This window comes from Pecten maximus, chromosome 10, assembly GCF_902652985.1.
Source record: "Pecten maximus chromosome 10, xPecMax1.1, whole genome shotgun sequence".
NCBI classification, from domain to species: Eukaryota; Metazoa; Mollusca; class Bivalvia; order Pectinida; family Pectinidae; genus Pecten; species Pecten maximus.
The window spans coordinates 12,947,901-12,970,767 of record NC_047024.1 but is presented as its reverse complement, the minus strand read 5'-3'; the positions used below and the strand labels follow the sequence as shown (position 1 = coordinate 12,970,767).

General features: G+C 34.8%; 1 protein-coding gene across 1 annotated transcript; it reads right to left on the bottom strand.

Annotated features, from left to right (window-relative positions):
- Positions 1 to 2,262: 2,262 nt before the first annotated feature.
- LOC117335674 (glycogen [starch] synthase-like) lies at positions 2,263 to 22,622 on the bottom strand. The gene is made up of 15 exons (XM_033895828.1): positions 22,424 to 22,622; positions 20,876 to 21,057; positions 19,734 to 19,925; positions 19,284 to 19,469; positions 16,437 to 16,581; positions 16,074 to 16,191; positions 15,366 to 15,486; positions 14,545 to 14,711; positions 14,286 to 14,364; positions 11,652 to 11,765; positions 10,381 to 10,507; positions 9,891 to 10,048; positions 8,642 to 8,743; positions 7,976 to 8,059; positions 2,263 to 7,542 (listed from the first exon to the last, which is right to left on the bottom strand). The coding sequence occupies exons 1-15, from the start codon at positions 22,566 to 22,568 to the stop codon at positions 7,375 to 7,377; spliced, it is 2,088 nt and encodes a 695-aa protein (XP_033751719.1). The 5' UTR covers positions 22,569 to 22,622; the 3' UTR covers positions 2,263 to 7,374.
- Positions 22,623 to 22,867: the final 245 nt, after the last annotated feature.

Genomic DNA, 22,867 nt, shown 5'->3' with positions numbered 1-22,867 from the left:
GTTGGCTGCTGTTCAGTGTCCTTGTCAGGGTAATTAACAGTAATACATACCAATGACTCCTGGGTAGAATTATTTGATTGATAACAGTATGGAATGTCCTGGATTCATGGGTTTAACCTTACACAGTCAATTACACATATATATGATCAAATGTTTAACATACATATGTTTAACCTGAACCTTACAGAGTCAATTACACATATATATGATCATATGTTTAACATATATTTGCTGTAACAAGAGTTAGACCATTCCTAATAGATTGTTTACTTACTTTATAAGTATTGATAGCTATATAGTGATTACATTATTTATTTTTTAATGTTTAATACAGACAACAATTGCTCACATTGGGACCTGTAAAGAAATGTCTCATTGTACAGGTTTCTGGCCATCTTCAAAGTCAAAGGGTTCCATGCAATATACCTTATCTTCTCTGCACCATTGGAGTAAAATGGTAAAATTAAAAGCTGTGTATGCACTGTCTTGTGAATAATACAAGTTAACTTGTCTAGAGTCCTATGTACAATTTAATGATTTATTTAATAAAGATAAAAGAAATGTCTCTAAAGCATTAATAACTGGCTGTAGTTTGGATTAAGTCTGCTGATTGGTCAGTTTTTTTTTTGTTTTTTTTTTAATTTTTGATTTAGAACCAATCAAATGGCTAGTGCATTTAATTTTGTCAGGACATATTCCAAGGATTAATAAAGAGAAGATACATGTATCTATATTGACAGAAGAACTCGCAGATTTGGAAGATGTTTCAAATTATACAAGTTTTGGTTCAGACAGGGAGCTGGCTATCTTTCAGGATAACATCAATTTTCCATCATCAGTTTTAACGATTCTTAAACTCTGCAAGATATAGTACCAGTTTTTTTGGATAAGACATTTACCAAATATAATTACATATCTATATAGAGGTATATTGCCATGAAGTTTAGGAGAGAAGATCTATAGCAGAGAGGTGTGCCTATGTGTTCCTCATATAGAATTGTTTTTACATCATGTTTTCTTATCTATTGATGATTTTGAATTTCCTTGTTATTAAAAAATGAATTTCCACTTCTGTCCTATAATTCTAGTGCTATCTCTCACCTCATTACTAATAACAGGTGTAACTTGTCCAGATTGACTCTATTGACATTCCACCATTATCTCTAAGTTGTTACCATGGTTACAAATAATTGTTTCTAACCCATAGGATGTCATCACATTGTAACAATGTAATTGAAATAAACAAGTAAATTGAACAAAGCTGTTTATCATTATTTCATTAAAATTGCATTGAGATCAAATTTACAGTTTACCTTGCCTACCACAGGTCACTACCTCAACTCACTAGGCCAAGCATTGACAGAAGTATTAATTTCTTAAATCAACTATATCTAAGAGTATCTTAAAGTCAACAGACAATACAGGGTACTTCCCAAGTTTCATCAATATTCCTAACAAAATTCCTTAACTGAAAATTTTCCACTGGAAAACATAACTGCCTTGGTTTATTTTTGTTTAACGTCCTATTAACAATCGGGGGTCATTTAAGGACATGCCAGGTTTTGGAGGTAGAGGAATGCCGGAGTACCCAGAGAAAACCCAACAGCCTACGGTCAGTACCAGGCAACTGCCCCAAGTGGGTTTTGAACTCACAACCCAGAGGTAGAGGGCTAGTAATAAAGTGTTGGGACACCTTAGCCACTTGGCCACCGCAGCCCCTGAAAACATTACTGGAGTTAAGGGGGAAAAAATTTAGTTAAGGAACTTTCCTTAAACTTTGTACATGAACCAATAACAAACTGTGCCTCTTATAATATTTCATCGAGCATTATGAGATCTCTGCAGTGCTAGATATGAGTGGATGCTTGACAATTACCAATCAACGTGTAGGGTATATTGCATGTATGAATATCTTGTTACGGGACTTTCATCTGAACTTATTGACATGAGACAGTTTTAGCAATCCTTTTTATCAAAGACCATTTCCCATTATTCTGCTACCGTTAGATAAAGACTTTGTAACTTGGCAACTCCTTCACGTTCCAAGCTATTGTCTTGTTACGTAATCAGGGAAGGTAAATTTACCTTCGGAAAAAAAGATTGCTACATGTGTCTGTTGAGATATTGCAAGTCTGGTCATTTCCAATGCTCAAAACTGAGGTCAACCTTTATTTCCAAAGCACAAAACTTATATGCACCTTTGCTTATTTTCAAGGCTCATTTAATTTTACTATTGGAAGGAAAATAAAGAATTACAACACATTTTTCATATTTAAGCTATGTCAGCACTTTTAATTGAGAGATTATTGAGGGATATACAGTGTATATGGTAGGGTAACAAGCAAACAAACAAGTGTTTTAGTAATACAATTGATATATGATGTAAATCGTAATAGTGTTATGCGTGCATGCACAAAGGCAAGGAAAGCATATCCGATAACACACTTACGAAAATATACTGTTATACGAACAAACCAGGGAATCCCAGTCTAAAATATAATACTATCATCATTATATGAATCTCTCATACCAATAAACCATGGTACTTTATAATATAACACTATTATCATTAAACAACTCTCATACTAGCAATCCAGGGTACACCTGAGTATAAGACTACTTTCATTAATAACGATTCTCCCGCACCAAATAACCAGGGTACTTGTGTCTATAATATAACACTACTATCATTTAACTATTTATAAATCCCGATAATAATGTATACATACATGTACATATAAAATGTATTCCCAATAAATCCCGCCTACCAGTTACATTCACTTTGACAGGTATGCTAACAGATATGGACAATTTCCACATCTTGATAATCATGTTTAACAACTTTTTCCAATTAATTTGACTCGTTATTAAATTGAAAAAAAAATGGTGTCCTGCAAGTAAAATACAGCGGTTAATATTTAAACAGGAACCTTTCTATTACAGGGGATTCATCGAAACATGTACATTGGTAACATTCTCATAACGACGTTTAAAACAGCGTTTCATTGTGACTGTATATAAAGTAGGTAACAAAGTTTAAAGTACTACAAATTCACACACAAAATAGTCATTGTTAAATACTTCTTATTTAATTAATATAAAATTTCTTTTCATTTTAAAAGCTTCGATAGGAAACAACATAAAACAGGTCTGATTCAATGCCATGGCCTTCTGCAGAGAAAAGGACTGTAACAAAAGGACTTTGACATTAAACCATAGAAAAAGACATGCACAAAGAAATAACTTTTTATTACGCACAGAAAAATAATACCTATATGAGTGTATATGTTCAATAAAACAGCAGTTCTGACTAGTAATAATTACATTTTGATTTGAAAATAATTAAAATACCATTAGTAATTGAGATAAAGATAGCAATAAAATTCCTCTATCAGTTTTTGGGAAATGAAATATGAAAAAACATTCTCAAGGTCCAGGGATAATGTGAATCAGTTCAATCTAATGTATAAGAAAGTGTTTCTCTTGGACATCAGTTTGAACTTGTAAAACAATGCAAGTAAAATGGACTCTTTGATTTGACCCTAAAAACAAGTCAAATTTGAACTTTAGTCAAGGTTTAATCAGGACCCCTGGGTCAAATCTACTGCTCTTTATATCTCTCTGAAACTCGGGTGTAGCACTAATAAGACAGGGTATTATGATGGAGTTAATAGTTATAAGATGTACATCTGTATACATAGTTGTCTTAAGTTTAAATCTTCAACACTGCAGTAGATGTCTATTATATGGAAAATGCAAAATGTTTTTCATTTTTTAAGTGAGATGCATTTTTTCATTGATCTAGATATTTTTGTTATTTTTGGCAATTTTCTTCAAGAAAGATAATTTCAGACTCCAAAGAAATTATTGTTGAAACATCGAAAATTACAACTGTCCTGTAGGCATATTCATACAAACTGTATTCTTAATAAGCCCAGTCTTTTATGTTCCCAGAAAAAGTTAGTGGATGTTGAAATGACTGGACATTTTGTACAGAAAATCTGCTAAAACAACTAGGGCACCTGGATTAGTGGTGGTTGGGGTTTAGCGAGATTCAAATGTAAAAGATTTAACAATATTTTTTTTCAAATTTCAAAAAAGATACATGTATCACATAGACTGAGCCGACTGAGCCTAAACAATAACATGGATGTATATCATGTCTCTGACCTAAATCTTAAGACATACCTTTATATACATCACTGATATAACCCACTTTTCCTGTATAGGTTCTAACAACAAACAAACAGGTGTAACCGATATTGCAAATGTAACAGACAACGTTAATAATCTATCTTATATATCTAATATATATAATAATATGTTAAACATCTGTAAACGAAGCTTGCCTCAGATTAATTTAGGATAATTTATCTCCCAAGTCAATGTAGCCACAATGTGCTGTTAGTAGTGTCAATGTTATCTGCATATTTAGCACCATAACATAATCTTGTAAGCAATACCTCAGGTAGAAATTAATCATAGATAATGTTAGCTTTCACTACCAGTTTAAAGGTAACAAACTACATATGTTGTAGTTAAAAAATAAGATTCAATGCAAATATTGAATAATTTTCATTTACCCCGGTACACAAAAAAAAAATATTAACTTTTTTTTTAAGACATGGTATCATTTTTTCATGTAAACACCAGCACACCAGGGTACAGAAATATCACAGAGCAACTTTTATATAATTCTGGATATACCATAACAAAATTCCAGAACAAAAAGACTGCCAGACAAACACAGCAAAATTTTCCAATAGAAGATCAGGTCATTCTTATTTATGTCCGAAGACAGGTTTTTCAGACTTCTCCCGTACAAATGAAATCCTTACTTATGACTTTATAGCTACACATAGCTTTATCAAAAGTTACCAAATATGTGCTTTATTAATAAATGTAACACAGAAAATAACTAGTTTATGTAAATACTTACCTCTGTAATAGTCTATATATGTACATGTATATACCATATATTAAATATAAAAATGACTACGAAAGTAACAGAAACCTCTTGATATGTCGATTAATATTACAAAATTTGTTTTGCAAGTTTGTTTTTCAGGATGATCTTCCCTATTCTTGCTGTATGATGTGACTGAATGTTGACATTTATTTCGAGACCAGGGCATTTAAATCTATGGTGACAGCCCTTTCTTCATCTTTATCATTGTTACAATTCAGTGCAAATCTTGACGAATCTGCAGATCTTTATCAAGGTTTGCTCAAAATCAACACATCAACAGGTCCATCCTTATTTTATAAACAAATAACTCCAATCCATCAAACCATTCTGGCCGTGGTAAATGAAAGCGAGCAAGGAAACCAAGGGAGATAACTACTACTCTCAGTTATGTACAAAACACCAAAATCCAGCAATACACTTCTAAAAGAATCTTATTTAAGAGTTTTTCTGCATTCTTCTGATAACGCTGAGGTTATTTTCATCAATGCAATAATTTCTAATTGTACATATCTGAAAACAGGAAATTTATGCCTCAGCATAACGCTAAAGGGAGCTTACTTTTTCTTTATTACTACAACAATAATAGTAACAGTAATACTATAGACAAGTAGTAATCACTATCCATTAGAAAAGATAAAGGATGCAAGGACAGAGGACGATGTGGGTCAGTAACTGTGACCACACAAAGCAATGGAACATCAATCATCATCCCTAGATAGTCCAGACAACTAATTACCTTCACATGAATCCAATAGATATATTATTTTGCAACGGCTGCACACTCTTTCAAAGGAATCACAGTCTATGAATTCAGCACTTCTTTGGTTTAAGGTTTTAAAGCAATCCACATCAATGACACATTCATCACTTTATCTAACACTGGGACTTTTAACCAGCTCATAAATATCTCATGATTGTCCAAACATTCCTGTCCTAAGATTCTCACATTTAACTCTCCAGTACTTCACATAACAGCTCGTTCCATACAATACATTAACTTAAAATACCTATATATCAATATATAGTGTTCGCCAAACGGTTGATAAATGCTATCAACGACAGGACACATTAAAATCTCCATAATATGGACCAATCGCTAATTCATCTCTCCTAAAACACTGGCTAGAACTGCAACTATCTTCAGTACACAAAGTAATAATGACCACATTTAATGACCATGCTTAAATGACATAATATGTGACATACTGCAGGTCTTTTGACAGGAATTGTAAATTAACCTGCCAGGCAATTGATTACACTTTATGTTGTACAATGTACTAAAAAAAGAAAAAAAGAAAAAAGAAAAAAAGATTTTCTAGATTTTCTTTTTATCATTAAATGTTTTGTGTCTTCATGGAATCACCCTTTCACCATACTCATTAATCTCCTTAAATTGGAGGGAAGCTCCATTTATTTTACATGGACTTAAATCTTAACTTAAACTTTTTTTACTAAAATTTAAACAATTCATTTACTTCATCAGAAAGTGCTGTTTAAAAGATTTGTCAAAGGAATTTCTATGTGCCCAATAAGAAATCCTTAAAATATGCATCACTGTGGATTTTGAAGAATTAATATAAAATAACAATTTTTAAAATATTGTAAATTTCTGATTTTCAAACAATACAAATCTTCGAAATATTTTTCAAAAAATGAAGACACTGCAGAAAATTCGTTCAAAGGGAGGTAATTAAGGAAGAATCCATAACATGAGTTCGTTACAATAAATACATTTTTGTTCACAATATAATAGGGGACCTAGCTGCCAAAAACAGCCCTCAGAAGACTTGTAAATACAGCTGTTAAATAGAGTTTATGACTTTAAAGCAACTAGTGTGTTTAATCTTTGAGAAAAAAAATGAAAAAGAAAGCATAAACTACACCAAAATAAGATTTTAAAGAAAACATGTTGATTACTATGCTATATTTGGATTAACAAGTTCTCTGGAATATTTAACTCAAAATTGCATAAATTTCTATACACAACCAATTACAAATCCCCTCCAGTAACTTCTAATATACATAACCAATCAATAGTCACATACTTTTTCATCCAGGCAAGTAGTATCAACAACAGGTTATTACCGGTATCATTATCAATGTTTACTTTCAAACATCTGATGTTACATGTATAAAATATAGTGGTTTAATGACGAATGTTTTACAACTGACCAATTGTCTGCTTAAAATACTATTTTGATCAAAAGGATTTTCATGAATGATGATCAATTGAGTACTATATTTTCTAAATTAACTATCCCCTTTTTGTACACAAAATTTGACTAGTCTAGCTAGATACAACACAGTTACTCTACGTAAAGCTTCGTGCTACACCGGTGTCATTCCATCAATTAGCATATTCACTCCTTCAAGAGTTACCTCCCTTCGTTCTATGACCCATTATTTCAAGTCTGCTGATCAGCCTCTGGATCTTCATCAAAGTCTTCATCATCATCTAGATGGTCATCATCATGGTCAAGATCTTCTGTATCGGAGGGGACAGGAGTGGAGGACCTTGACATTGACGGCGACGGAGGCTCGGAGGCTGGTTTCGGGTACATGAATTTCTTTCCCTGGAAAAAAGTAAATTTTACTTGTTAAAAAAAAATACAGAACCAAATATTTATTTTTTTCATTCAAATATTGTATCGTACATTTCCTTTTCAATAATTGTTTTTTTAAATTGGTTCTAATTGCTCCGAATGGCAAATTCACAGTGACAATCATTTTTCAAAAACCATCATCCTGAAACATCAAAATACTTGTTGTATCTATGACATAAGATCCTCCATCGTTTACAAATAATTATATCATCCTTACAGAGATATTTATTCAATGGTAAAGTATCACTCAAACATTCTGTTTATTTTTTATCAAAAAAAGGGGAGAAAAATCATCTAAACTGCAGATAAGATAATATTCATTGTTGGAACAACATTCCAAAGTGACATCCAGGGGTTTAACTGTACTCACTGATTTTTCTGACAGGGGTTTAACTGTACTCACTGATTTTTCTGACAGGTTATCTCCATCCTCAAATGCGTCGGGGTACGTCCGTGTCACTGCTATATGTCTGGCTTTCCTGTAGTACTGTAAGAGAAGTTTATAGTATTATAATAGATATATAATAATAATGTAACAGAAATACTCTATTGCAAAGTTGTATATTATTGTAATAATCTAACATTTATGACCTAAAAATGTCCATGTAGTAGTAGCTCTGTAGGAAAAGTGTTGTAATAATTTTAAATAAATACCAAAAGTGCTTTCATATTGTATAAGTACCATAAGGCATATTCAAGACATTCATGTACACCACTGAAAGTTACTTCATATCTTAAGACGTTTGCCCTCTGCCAGCCCTGAAGTGACATCAAACATGTACTGTCATAGTAATGGCCAATATACTGGTATGTGGATAGTGTCTACAAATGTACCCATGAAAAGTTTGAAGCCGAGGTGAATACACCTGGGAAGTTACCCAGTCATCGTGATCTCAACATTTGACCCTCAGAATCAATAAGGTCCAAAGCCCCTGTGAAGGTTACATGTTTGTTATAGGGCAGACAAAATGTGGACATACTATTTGACATGAATGCATCACCACAGCAGTGGTTGCACACCCACGAGTATGGTAGTTGTGTTTAGTACAGTTAGTTAAAAGAGACTCACCACTCCTAAGTTTTTCCAATCAAGCAGTTCACTGAGTCGTTCAGTTCTGTTCCTCTGTATAACCCTCTGTCTCCTTGACAGGCAGGTGAAGTCAAACATGTACTGTAATAGCAAAAACATGTACTGCAACATCCCATAATAGTCTAATGCCATTTCAACATCCAATAATAGTCCAATGTGTTCTATAACATCCCATAATACTGTATACCTGGTAATTTTCGCCCCCGTTTAATTTTCGTCATTTTCGCCCTTTGAAGATAGGGCGAATTTAAGATGAAGGTGAAAATTTAAAGCTGAATTGAAGGATTTATAAACCATAGTACATGGGCCAAGTGTAGTCAGATCACAAACATACCTCATACTTTTCAACTGTAAAATCACGTACTAGCTAAGCATTAAAAACGATACATACTAAGTTATTTTAAAAATTCAGTTGTTTTTTTTAAATTATATAGTCCAGTCATGAAAAAAATGAAATACAGAGTGGCATCAAATTCCTGCCATGGAAAAGACTAATTTTATGAGTTCATTGTTGCTTAATTGTGGCTTCCATTCATGTGTACGTATGTACAGGTGAACAGGAGAAAACACTGGTCAGACATTAGTCACGGTGCGGTGAACTTACAATTGATCGTGTTTGCTTAAAATCACCCATGCATACCCGATACTACTTGAATGAGTAGGGACTAAAAGAAAATCTGAACACAGGTAAACATTCTTTGTTTCTCACCTGATTACCTTTCACAACTCATGCCTGTAAGATAATTGGGGAACTCGACAAGTCCCGAGTGGTCCGAGTGCAACTGTATTGAGAGTTCCGAATGGAAGTTTTCGATTTTACAAACAAGGAAAAGAATATTTCTTGAAAATGATTTAGGGCGAATTTAAAACGGGGCGAATATGTTTTGTGTTGCTCAAGGGCGAAAATAACCTGGGGCGAAAATTACCAGGTATACAGTAGTCAAATGTGTGCTGTAACATCTCAAAAAAGTCAAATTTGTTCTGTAACATCCCATAATATTCAAATGTGTGCTGTAACATCTCAAAAAAGTCAAATTTGTTCTGTAACATCCAATAATATTCAAATGTGTGCTGTAACATCTCATAATAGTCAAATTAGCTCTGTAACATCCCTCATGTCAAAAGTTTCCACACTTAATGTTGATCAACAAAGAAAAGTAGATCAGGAGTAGTCAATCTGACAGTGAAGGTTAAATATCAAACTATCTGTTGTGACCGTAAAATCTACCTGAGCCAGCTCCTGTATGGATTCCTCTAAACCTTTCTTCTGTCGGTCTACGATGTAGATTCCGTAGGACTTGGGGTCAACTATATGGTCATGCATAAAACAACCAAACCCAGACAGATTGGTTGTTATACTGGGGATGCCCATCACTGTACACTCAGCTGTAAGGTACAAGATTAAGTTTGGTTTACATGTGTAATTAAAGATCAACATGTCACATGTACATTAGTCCTCATTAACAAAATGGAGCCAGCACAATAAGGAAATCATTGGTTTATACACTTGCACATGTACTTATGGACAAACCCTCTATTCCTTCAATAAGTCATCAGCAATATCATTATTAATAGTAAGAACACAGTAATAGATGAATACATTTCATTGAACCAGGCTCAGGGTGTGTTGCTGTTATAATGATTGGTTAGGAAATTTTGGTTCGTTGTAGTGTAAGATTAATGTAAATTTTTAGTCAATAAAGCAATGTAAATTCTACCTGGTGTGTATCCCCAGGGCTCATAGTAGGATGGGAAAACACCCATGTGGCAGCCTCGTACAAAGTCCTCATAGTCCAGGCCAAACAAGGGGTTGGTGGAGTTGAGGAACTCAGGATGGAAGATTACCTGCACAGGAGAGAAAAGATGAGGGATATTTACTAATGAACATTACAAATGTCATTAACATCCATGAAAATTCTGTCTTCTAACACAAAGCCGGAATTTAATATTTTTCCACAACTGTGTACGTATACCGGTACATGTAATACTAGTTATTTTAAGAAATGGTGATTACAATAATTGAAATGTCTAATTTCAAGATGTCACCTTATATCCTCCTATGAAGTTTGAAGTTACTGTAGCTTACTCCTTATCCAGATATGTTTTATTGACCCTGTCAACTAAGGGCCATAACTCCAGTAATCTAAGTCCAATAACAACAACCTCACCACTTAGTTATGATCATATTTACGAGGAAGAAAGGAAGAATTCATTACAAAGCTTTTCTACTAAATATTATTTGCTTCTTATGTATTCATGGTAATGTTATGAAGTATAAACAAGAAATATCTTTAAAAAAGATAAACGGCATAGTTCTAATGCTGGTGGTTATAATGTAAAACTACTGGTGAAATAAATTAACGAACTACGATGTAATTAATAAATGCGCAGTTTCAGCACGGATAACAAAATTATATCAGTTTGAATCATTTTTGGTGATAATAAGACTGCAAATGTGTCATTTGAATAGATGCATCCACTTATTCAGCTTGCATTCAATTTAAAAGGGACATCACGGTAAAAACGTTGCAATTTTCACTGAATGTACGCGTTTTGTTCCTTTCCAGTTATGTTTCTGTGCTGTTCCAATGTTCACAGTCAATCCCTATGTCCAGCTTGACCACTCGATTTAGTTGGGAATCCCCCTCTATATTTAGTGCGGAAATTATTTTTAGATCATCAAATTCGAATGGTCATTGTTCAGAAGTTTTTTTTTAAAAAGATATACCCAATAATATGATAAAAAATACAAAATAGATATTGGTTTACCGTGAGGTCCCTTTAACTTTGTTTCGTTTTTAACTGTATATCTGCATTTTGCATTGACCGCTACATTGACCAATCACATACTTCATCTTGACCAGAACGCCACCTGTCGCGTCATATCCGGGGCCAAAAGAAAATTAGACGGCTATGCCGAAAAAATCTTATTTTACAGAAATAAGACAGTAAGTAAAATGTATACGCTATCACCACTGTAACAACTTACCTTGACTCGATCATCACGATTGTTGAAGAGCTTACACCTACGGAGTGCTTTCAGTACTTGGTCATTCCAGTCGTCCACAACATTGTGTGTGGAGATGGGAGGTAGATTGTGTCGCTGTAGATAACAGAAATTAGTTTGGATTAAAAAACTCTCTAAACTTGGATCAGCAAGTTTCTGTCCTAATTTCTTCATTTGAAGTCTACCATGTATAAATTATCTGAAATTTATTCAAATTTAATAAGCCTATAAAGCATCGATGTTTTACAAAAATCAGTTTAAAGTTTTGAGAACAATTCACTTGACATTCTTTTTGAACTAATAAAAAATACAACTATCTCACTGAATTGTTATTACACCTATCACACTACAGTGTTATTACACCTATCACACTGAATTGTTATTATACCTATCACACTACAGTGTTATTACACCTATCATACTGAACTGTTATTACACCTATCACACTGAATTGTTATTACACCTATCACACTGAATTGTTATTACACATATCACAATGAATTGTTATTATACCTATCACACTACAGTGTTATTACACCTATCATACTGAACTGTTATTACACCTATCACACTGAATTGTTATTACACCTATCACACTGAATTGTTATTACACCTATCACAATGAATTGTTATTATACCTATCACACTACAGTGTTATTACACCCATCATACTGAACTGTTATTACACCTATCATACTGAAGTGTTATTACACCTATCACACTGAATTGTTATTACACCTATCACACTGAATTGTTATTACACCTATCATACTGAATTGTTATTACACCTATCATACTGAATTGTTATTACACCTATCACACTGAATTGTTATCACACCTATCACACTGAATTGTTATTACACCTATCATACTGAACTGTTATTACATCTATCACACTGAATTGTTATTACACCTATCACACTGAATTGTTATCACACCTATCACAATGAATTGTTATTACACCTATCACACTGAATTGTTATTACACCTATCACACTGAATTGTTATTACACCTATCACACTGAATTGTTATTACACCTATCACACTGAATTGTTATTACACCTATCATACTAAAGTGTTATTACACCTATCATACTGAACTGTTATTACACCTATCACACTGAATTGTTATTACACCTATCACACTACAATGTTATTACACATATCATACTGAATTGTTTTTACACTTATTACACTGAATTGTTATTACACATATCACACTGAATTGTTATTACACCTATCACACTACAGTGTTATTACATCTATCACACTGAATTGTTATTACACCTATCATACTGAAGTGTTAGTACACCTATCACACTGAATTGTTATTACACCTATCATACTAAAGTGTTATTACACCTATCACACTGAATTGTTATTACACCTATTACACTGAATTGTTATTACACCCATCACACTGAATTGTTATCACACCTATCACACTGAATTGTTATTACACCTATCACACTGAATTGTTATTACACCTATCATACTGAACTGTTATTACACCTATCATACTGAAGTGTTAGTACACCTATCACACTGAATTGTTATTACACATATCACACTGAATTGTTATTACACCTATCACACTGAATTGTTATTACACCTATCACACTGAATTGTTATTACACCTATCACACTGAACTGTTATTACACTTATCATACTGAAGTGTTATTACACCTATCACACTGAACTGTTATAACACCTATCACACTGAATTTTTATTACACCTATCACACCGAATTGTTATTTACCTGAGCAGTGTATATACACCTATCACACTGTTATTTACCTGAGCCGTGTATTGTTATTTACCTGAGGAGTGTATATACACTTATCACACTGTTATTTACCTAAGCCATGTATTGTTATTTACCTGAGCAGTGTATTGTTATTTAACTGAGCAGTGTATTGTTATTTACCTGAGCAGTGTATATACACCTATCACACTGTTATTTACCTGTGCCATGTATTGTTATTTACCTGAGCAGTGTATTGTTATTTACCTTAGCAGGGTATTGTTATTTACCAGAGCAGTGTATTGTTATTTACCTGAGCCGTGTATTGTTATTTACCTGAGCAGTGTATTGTTATTTACCTGAGCAGTGTATTGTTATTTACCTGAGCAGTGTATATACATAATTGTACACCTATCACACTGTTATTTACCTGAGCAGTGTATTGTTATTTACCTGAGTAGTGTATTGTTATTTACCAGAGCAGTGTATTGTTATTTACCTGAGCAGTGTATTGTTATTTACCTGAGCAGTGTATTGTTATTTACCTGAGCAGTGTATATACATAATTGTACACCTATCACACTGTTATTTACCTGAGCAATGTATTGCTATTTACCTGAGTAGTGTATTGTTATTTACCTGAGTAGTGTATTGTTATTTACCAGAGCAGTGTATTGTTATTTACCTGAGCCGTGTATTGTTATTTACCTGAGCTGTGTATTGTTATTTACCTGAGCAGTGTATTCTTATTTACCTGAGCAGTGTATTGTTATTTACCAGAGCAGTGTATTGTTATTTACCTGAACCGTGTATTGTTATTTACCTGAGCAGTGTATTGTTATTTACCTGAGAAGTGTATTGTTATTTACCTGAGCAGTGTATATACACCTCTTCAGCTTCACAACATCATCCTGTAAAAGTATGTCCTCACCATTTGGTAGGTTTCCCCTATAAACAAAAACTTCAATTTTTAATTTTGTTTTTTCAAAAACAACTAAGCAGAATAATTTGAATGTTATACAAAGAATTCAAAATCCTAATAATTCTCATGACCTACTGTGTGAGTATTAGGATTAGCTGTTCATTTAATTGATGGCAACTGTGCACTATATAACCGTATTTCCTTACCTAAGACAGATCTCAAACATCCTCTTGCCAATCTGATTCTGTACATGCTGAACAGTATCCTTTAACTGTTTAGCAATGGCCTGACCTCTAAGTGACTCCACATTAAAATTATTTGTTCTGGCTGGGAAAATAAGGAATGCCACCACAGTCATGTCACTTCCGCAAGTCTGTAGGGAAAAGGTGTAGCATTTCATAATCACCTGCAGTCGTCACTCTCAAAGTTAGAATCTGTTTTATTCAACATACAAGTGACTGTGTACTTAATGAGTGAGATTCTTTCATTGTGAAAGGAAAAAGCTTCCCTTTAGAATTTTACAAGTGACCATAAAAAGATGATGTTGTTCATCAGAATGAAAACCTTTTCTCAGATAAAACAAGGCATCGCAATGAAAGTCTCTTGTGTCCAGAACTTATTGTATATATAACAAGTGTTTGAAGTTTCTTGAAATTGGATACAAAACAAAGTCTACATAGTAATATTGTTGAAAATTCAACATTTAGTTGCAGTGACCTCTTGGTGGCTAATACACAAAATCTCTTACAAGAAGTGATGACTGTAGTTTCATGACAATCAGATTAAAAATAAAGTTGGTAATTCTGTATCTGAAGTGAGATTGCTGTTGCGTACTTGAATTCCAACATACAGGAAGATTCTCATATCTCCTCCATGACTAGCCTTTATCCATTTTGTAACACATGGCAGACTAACTGCACTGTGGAATAACATTTATATGGCAGTGAGATGAGCTAAAGTAGTATTTAATTGATAAACTGACATGGAATCTCTAATAACTGATAAAGATTAAGTGGAGTCATTATACCTTTAGATAGTGATTGAGTCGGGCCAGAGCCTCTATGAACACATCAGCTCCTTTGTTAGAAAACTCATATCGCCCAGCAGTGAAGAGATAAAGAGTCTTGTCAAGTTCAAAGTCATAATGCCTGTATAAAACAAAAGTTACAGTTAGTGACATGTGTTCATCATCCTACGACCATACATACTAACATGTCAATTGATCAATAATATAACAAAATTCTCCAACAGCACTTGATGAGAATGTCAATTAGACTGCAATAACATAGGGTAGAACGATATATACCAGCCCATACTACATACCATACTAACATATCAATTCATCAATAATATAACAAAATTCTCCAACAGCACTTGACAAGAATGTCAATTAGACTGCAATAGCATAGGGTAGAATGAAATATACCTATCCTATGTTAAATTGCATAAATTCTTCTATCAAACTTTGTAAAAATATGGCAATCTAACCAGAAAAACTTCAATCAAAATGCTGCTCAGGTAAAAGCAACTACATATAATGGTAACAAATTCTACCTGGTTTCAAACCGAAAGGTTTGAAAATTAAGTGGGGAGGTTCCCAGAAGAGACTGAAATGCTAAATAATGAGGTATAAAACCCATCATCTTATAACACCGATATGAAATTCTTACACACTTCATTTGATACCTTAGTTAAGAGAAGATTTTCGTCATAAAAGGATCCCAACTACACTTACCCATAAAAGTGACCTCTTACAAAGTCATGGATTTTTTCTTTATAGATCGCATGTAGATTTTGGAATTCATGGATAGCACTAAATTTGACAACATTCAAACCGTTTGGAAGAATCACATCTGGAAAAGAAAAACATATTGATATCAGAAAAAGAAAATCTTAATTGGCTTGAGTCTTCCTGTGCACTTTTATTGACTAGCATCACAAAGAAAAAACATAAATCAGAATTCACCATTCAAGTACACTATATGTCTGACTTTTCTCTAAAAAGTGTTAAAAAAAAAAATGCTTATTGATATATGTTTTACAAATTGTTAAACCCAAACTGCAATAACTTCATAACATAAATCTCTAAAAACAATACCTGGCTTTCGCTTCAGTAGATGTTCAGCCTCAATACCAGTAATCTCCGACACAGTGGAAAACACATGAGCACAGTGAACTGCTGCCCGCTCCATACAGTATCTATGGTAGATCTGACGGTCACCTGCCTCCTTGTCAAGGTTAAACTGTAAACAGAAACCTCACATTCACTCCAGGATATTGTATGACTACTGTATAGTTGTTTAAGTTTTAAGTTCTTATAACAGTGGAGGACTAATATATTGAGGTTGTCCCAGTTGCAATTAGTTGACAACTATTAACATTTGTCTAACAAAATAAACATGTCTACCATATTTTTTGCGTAGGCTGTGGGCTTTATGATTTAAGACATTAAAAAAATGCCTTCTGCAGACTGACAAAATGTTTTCCAAAAAATAAAAATAAAAGAAGGGCCCGTTGGAGGGCCACAACATACGCCCGCCGCAATATTTAACACTTGGAAGGGCGTAGTTTCAAAGGTTGTAATGCTTTAAAATGAAGTATCATTGTTGGAAAGTTGGAAGGAGATATTGATACACATAATGGTGTGTAGTCAAAACCGAAGGGCAACTTTAAATGATGAGATGTTTATATGTTGCAAATATGGGAAACCGTGGTTTAGACACAACAACACAAAAATTAGTTTATATACAGAATATATACATTAAAGAACCTCTTTGCAAAGAATCAGCCTCCTAATACCATTATTAAGTGAATGGTGAGCAATTACAAAATTTTAACCAGACAAGTAAAATTGTCAAAGGGGAATAACTCCACAAATAAGGGGGTAAGGGGCATGGTTTTGGTATGCGACACTCCGACTCATCAAGATGTATATTTGTATCAAGTATGGAGAGCCTGGGTCGGGTAGTATTGAAGTTATGGTCCGGATAAGTAAAATCATCAAAGGGCAATAACTCCGCTAATAAGGGGGTAAGGGGCATAAGTTTGGTATGTGACACTCCGGCTCATCTAGATGTATATTTGTGTTAAGTATGGAGAGCTCAACACCATATGTGCCCGAAGTAAAATCATCAAAGGGGAATAACTCCACAAATAAGGGGGTAAGGGGCATGATTTTGGTATGCGACACTCCGACTCATCAAGATGTATATTTGTGTCAAGTATGGAGAGCCTGGGTCGGGTAGTATTGAAGTTATGGTCCGGATAAGTAAAATCATCAAAGGGCAATAACTCCGCTAATAAGGGGGTAAGGGGCATAATTTTGGTATGTGACACTCCGGCTCATCTAGATGTATATTTGTGTTAAGTATGGAGAGCTCAACACCATATGTGCCCGAAGTAAAATCATCAAAGGGGAATAACTCCACAAATAAGGGGGTAAGGGGCATGATTTTGGTATGCGACACTCCGGCTCATCAAGATGTATATTTGTGTCAAGTATGGAGAGCCTGGGTCGAGTAGTATTGGAGTTATGATCCGGACAAGTAAAATCATCAATGGGGAATAACTCCGCAAATACGGGGGTAAGGGGCATGGTTTTGGTATGTGACACTCCAGCTCATCAAGATGTATATTTGTGTCAAGTATGGAGAGCCTGGGTCGAGTAGTATTGGAGTTATGGTCCGGATAAGTAAAATCATCAAAGGGCAATAACTCCGCTAATAAGGGGGTAAGGGGCATAATTTTGGTATGTGACACTCCGGCTCATCTAGATGTATATTTGTGTTAAGTATGGAGAGCTCAACACCATATGTGCCCGAAGTAAAATCATCAAAGGGGAATAACTCCACAAATAAGGGGGTAAGGGGCATGATTTTGGTATGCGACACTCCGGCTCATCAAGATGTATACTTGTGTCAAGTATGGAGAGCCTGGGTCGGGTAGTATTGGAGTTATGATCCGGACAAGTAAAATCATCAATGGGGAATAACTCCGCAAATATGGGGGTAAGGGGCATGGTTTTGGTATGTGACACTCCAGCTCATCAAGATGTATATTTGTGTCAAGTATGGAGAGCCTGGGTCGAGTAGTATTGGAGTTATGGTCCGGACAAGTAAAATCATCAAAGGGGAATAACTCCGCAAATACGGGGGTAAGGGGCATGATTTTGGTATGCGACACTCTGGATCATCAAGATGTATATTTGTGTCAAGTATGGAGAGCCTGAGTCGAGTAGTACTGGAGATATGGTCCAGACACCATAAGTAAAATCATCAAAGGGGAATAACTCCACAAATAAGGGGGTAAAGGCATGATTTTGGTATGCGACACTCCGGCTCATCAATATGTATATTTGTGTCAAGTATGGAGAGCCTGGGTCGAGTAGTACTGGAGTTATGGTCAGGACAAGTAAAATCATCAAAGGGGAATAACTCCGCAAATACGGGGGTAAGGGGCATGATTTTGGTATGCGACACTCCGGCTCATCAAGATGTATATTTGTGTCAAGTATGGAGAGCCTGGGTCGAGTAGTATTGGAGTTATGGTCCAGACACCATATGTGCCCACCCGATCGCCCGCCAACATAACATAATACGTCCCGTCTTTCGTTGGGCGTATAAAAACACTGGGCCATCCGATACTTGTCAATTCCAGGTTTGTTGTGTTTCCAGTGTGTACTACCAGCTGCTGACATGATAGAGATGACTCATCATCAAAGACATAGTAGCTCACTATATATATACCTGTATACCTTGCACTTGACCAAGCGTTAAACCTTGGTTGGTTCTGAAACTCTTATTTACATCATTACAGACTCTTTGTATTAAATACATATATATGGACTAAACAATATTTTGTTTTTCATAAAACATTGAAAACTATTTAGTTGTATATTTACACAATACATAAATGTTTTTATCAGAAAGTTTTTTCCAGATTTTACCTTTTCTAAATTGTTGTAGAAATCTGTGCTCCCAGCACACAGGTAGCGCCCAAGCAGAGTTGCATGAGTAGTAAATATTGTAGCAGTGTCCACTTTCCTGGTACGTAGGTAGATAAGTCCTGCTCCAGCCAACCACTCATGGAAGTGTGTAATCAATAGAGGACTGTCATCTAAATTCTTCCTGAACTGCCACATATAACACAATACCGATACTATTGCCATATAATTGGTAGTAATAAAAACAGTGTAACACTGCTTGAAGTCTTACTTTTTCAACATATATTGTGACATTTAAAATATAGATAACAACCTTCTTACTTCAAAGTTTTAACTTGGGAAATAATTGTACTAAATGTTTTCATAAGAATTAAGATCAGGGAACTACATGACCTTGATGTTATTTATAAAGACCAATAACCAATATACACTAGACAACAGTAATGAGCATACCTCTCCAATAAACCATGCCACTAGAGCTCCAAATATAACAGCATCATTAGATTCTCGGTCATGCCAAGGTACTCCAATGTTGGCCTTCTCCCATAACTCATGTTTGAACTCATCTAATTTCCAGGCAGCAGATCCAATGTCAAAAAGTACCACTTTGGGGTATCCTTCGATCAACCATCTTCCAAAATAAACCTGTGGATATACTTAGTTTTTTTAACTCAACAAAAAAAAAAATAATTCCAAAACATTATTCAAAACGTTAAAGAGTTATCTCCCTTATAAGTTATTCTGATTGAAATACTCAATAAATCTACAATACACAAGTAGGTACAAAAATGCACTAATATTCACTTATGGGGGTATTACCCAAGGGGTTATGAATCCGTAGCTACATGTAGTTAATTGACTGTTACTAGAATGGCTCTGTAAATATACAATGTATCTTATTTCAATTTGAATTTTATGAAGTATAGATAAACCAGTGCTACTTTACTAAAAAATGTTTAAGTTTGATAATAAAGTATCTTGTTTGAGTCAACATGTTGATGTGACATACATGTATAAATGGACACATGAGAGCCTCTGTAGGGGTAACCAAGTCAGGCTGTTCTTGGCTGTAATGATTCCAATTTTTAACAAATAACTATGTTTATATTGAGGTTTCAAAATGAGTAGAAAAACAAGCATGCTGGATATTGCAAAAGCAATACTTGTTCCCTACCGACCCCCGTTAAAAATAGTAATAGAAAACTTGAAAAACCCTCTAACTCGAACTTGATTTATAGGTAACCATATACCAATTTTCACCAACATACTTTGAAGCATGGCTGAGAAAAGAGCACAAAACTGAGTGGACAAATGAGTGGACAGACAGACAGATGGACAGAGAAGAAACCTATAGTTTCACCGATAGGGGACTAATAAAGACTTCACTTTACCCAAAAAATGCCTCCAAACTGCAAAAAGAAATGTATGATAGCAGAAATAGCTTATTGGAAATCAGCAATTTGAACCAAATAGCTTAATTACCTATTGTATGTTTGTTTAGAACAGTAGTGATGTTATGTGTTATACATCCCTGATATTGCTTAGGATATTTTACATGGCTTCCAAAAATTACTGAGAGATCTAGCATATAACACCTTGATGCCTGCATCCCTCAAGGTCTGTAATGTCTCTCTGAACACATGAGTCTGTGGCTCCAGCAACTCCACCTCGGTCCGAACACATGATTCATTGTATGGCCCAAGTAGACAGTACTGCTCTCCAAGTTCCTCGACAGTCACAGGTGCCTTTGACTTGATCACGGTGTAGATACCACCAACTGTTGATAATTAACAGAAGTGGCATAATTTGCATAGAGTTACATATTCTTCTTGGAGTTTGTATCAAGAAATGAACAAACAATTAAGTGTTAGTGAGTAAAATCCACTCTGCAGTTTAGTTTAATGAACATCCAACTAGTAGACTAAAGGGAAATACCCACCAGTTAATGCAGTAAAGCTAGTTATTATGACAATGTACATTCATGAATTATTTGACCCCAAAGACTGCACCATAGAAAATCAGGGTTTTTTAATACTATTTTATTACTAGGCTATCCGTATCAAGAGTCGGTGGCCCTTAATCCAGTGTGACAAATTCATAAAAATCCTGAAAGTCATTTATGTGAAATTAATGAAGACTAAGCAGATGGTAAGCAGTTTAAATTACACATCTAGATTTGCTGATGGCAGAGATTCTATATAGCATTTAGGTCACTTGCCTATAAATAGAATCAATTATTGATTACTGGAAGGTAAAGAAGTCAATAATGAGATAAAACTATTCTATCTAACAGACTAATACTGATGCTTTTTAAAATAATATAGATTATCTACTCACTGGGATATGAAACAATGTTTCTAGGGGGAGGAGTACTCCAACAATGTTAGAGGATTATACGACGAGAAACTTGTGACGTCAGAACCAAAAAAATAGCCAAAGACAATGCTAGCTGAAGTAGTGGGAGGAGGGGAATTTGTCTAGTTCATTATAATTGTAACAGGAGAGGACAAATGTAATGCCCAAACTTGGACTCAAACCCAGGAGCTCCGATTTCTAGATGGACGCTCTAACTACAGACAGTATTTGAGGTAGGCTACCTGTCAACTGGCGCTCAGCTCAGTCCAGTTCGCTACATTCCTTCTATTCTGCCCTTATAAGATCCTTTAAAGACTGATAAAATATTATCAGAAACTAACAAAGTCTTCAACCTTCAAGACTGGCACGTGCATGTACCTGCTGGCCACCCACACTCAGCCAAGTCCAGTTTCACTGCATATCTAGTATAATAAACAAGCCTATTCACAAACCTTTACACACACACTACCTGGAAACATTAAGCAAGCCCCTTCCCCCCTCAAACATATTATTACATGACCCTGGGCATGTACTGTACAGTAGGCCTAGCACACGTTTTTTTTTTCACTCAGTTAAAATATATATAAAACATATGAGATGAACACTAAAACATGCGGGGGAATATACTCTGACATTTCTCAACAATTAGTCAACAGGTATGTTCATTTTATTTTAAGTGTAAGTAGGTAAAACAAGTAAAACATGCACATACAAGGTGACACTGCTGCACTCCACACATGTGTACTACAATATCGAGCGTGCAGATCGAAGTTAGCTGTTAGGCCTACCTTTATTTGCAACTTCCCATGCAATTTCGAAAACCCATTTGTTCTGTGCAGCAGCAGTTAATCCTCTGTCCATAACATAATTATCATATTCAGGTATGACATTCTTAAATGTCCTGTAGAAACTGTTCCGCCGACGCATCGACATCTTTCCAACGACTGTCAGTTTGAGGTCATCTCGGGGTGAAGGTCATAAGCTCACAAGGCTACGTTCGACTCGAAACCCCTCGTAATTTTTTATTAAGCTGGCACACGAAGGCGAGGTGTTCCGATCGAACGTTCGAGTGTTTTGCACGAGTTACCTCCCTGCTTGCATGAAACCATACACGATCTCACGACTCAACCACGTACGGAAAAGACCTAGACCTTATTCGAAGGCTAGAGATGAAATATACACGGCATTGCGATGTGATCCACAGCATTTTAGATGTTAGACTTCAAACGAAA

What these genes read in the sequence shown, in the direction of transcription:
- LOC117335674 (XM_033895828.1), bottom strand. Translation starts at nt 22,568, where the DNA reads ATGTCGATGCGTCGGCGGAACAGTTTCTACAGGACATTTAAGAATGTC. An exon ending in TGAGGGATGCAGGCATCAAG is followed by an intron (nt 19,926 to 20,875) that starts GTGTTATATGCT and finishes GTATATCCACAG; the next exon opens with GTTTATTTTGGAAGATGGTT. An exon ending in TCTACTGAAGCGAAAGCCAG is followed by an intron (nt 16,192 to 16,436) that starts GTATTGTTTTTA and finishes TTTCTTTTCCAG; the next exon opens with ATGTGATTCTTCCAAACGGT.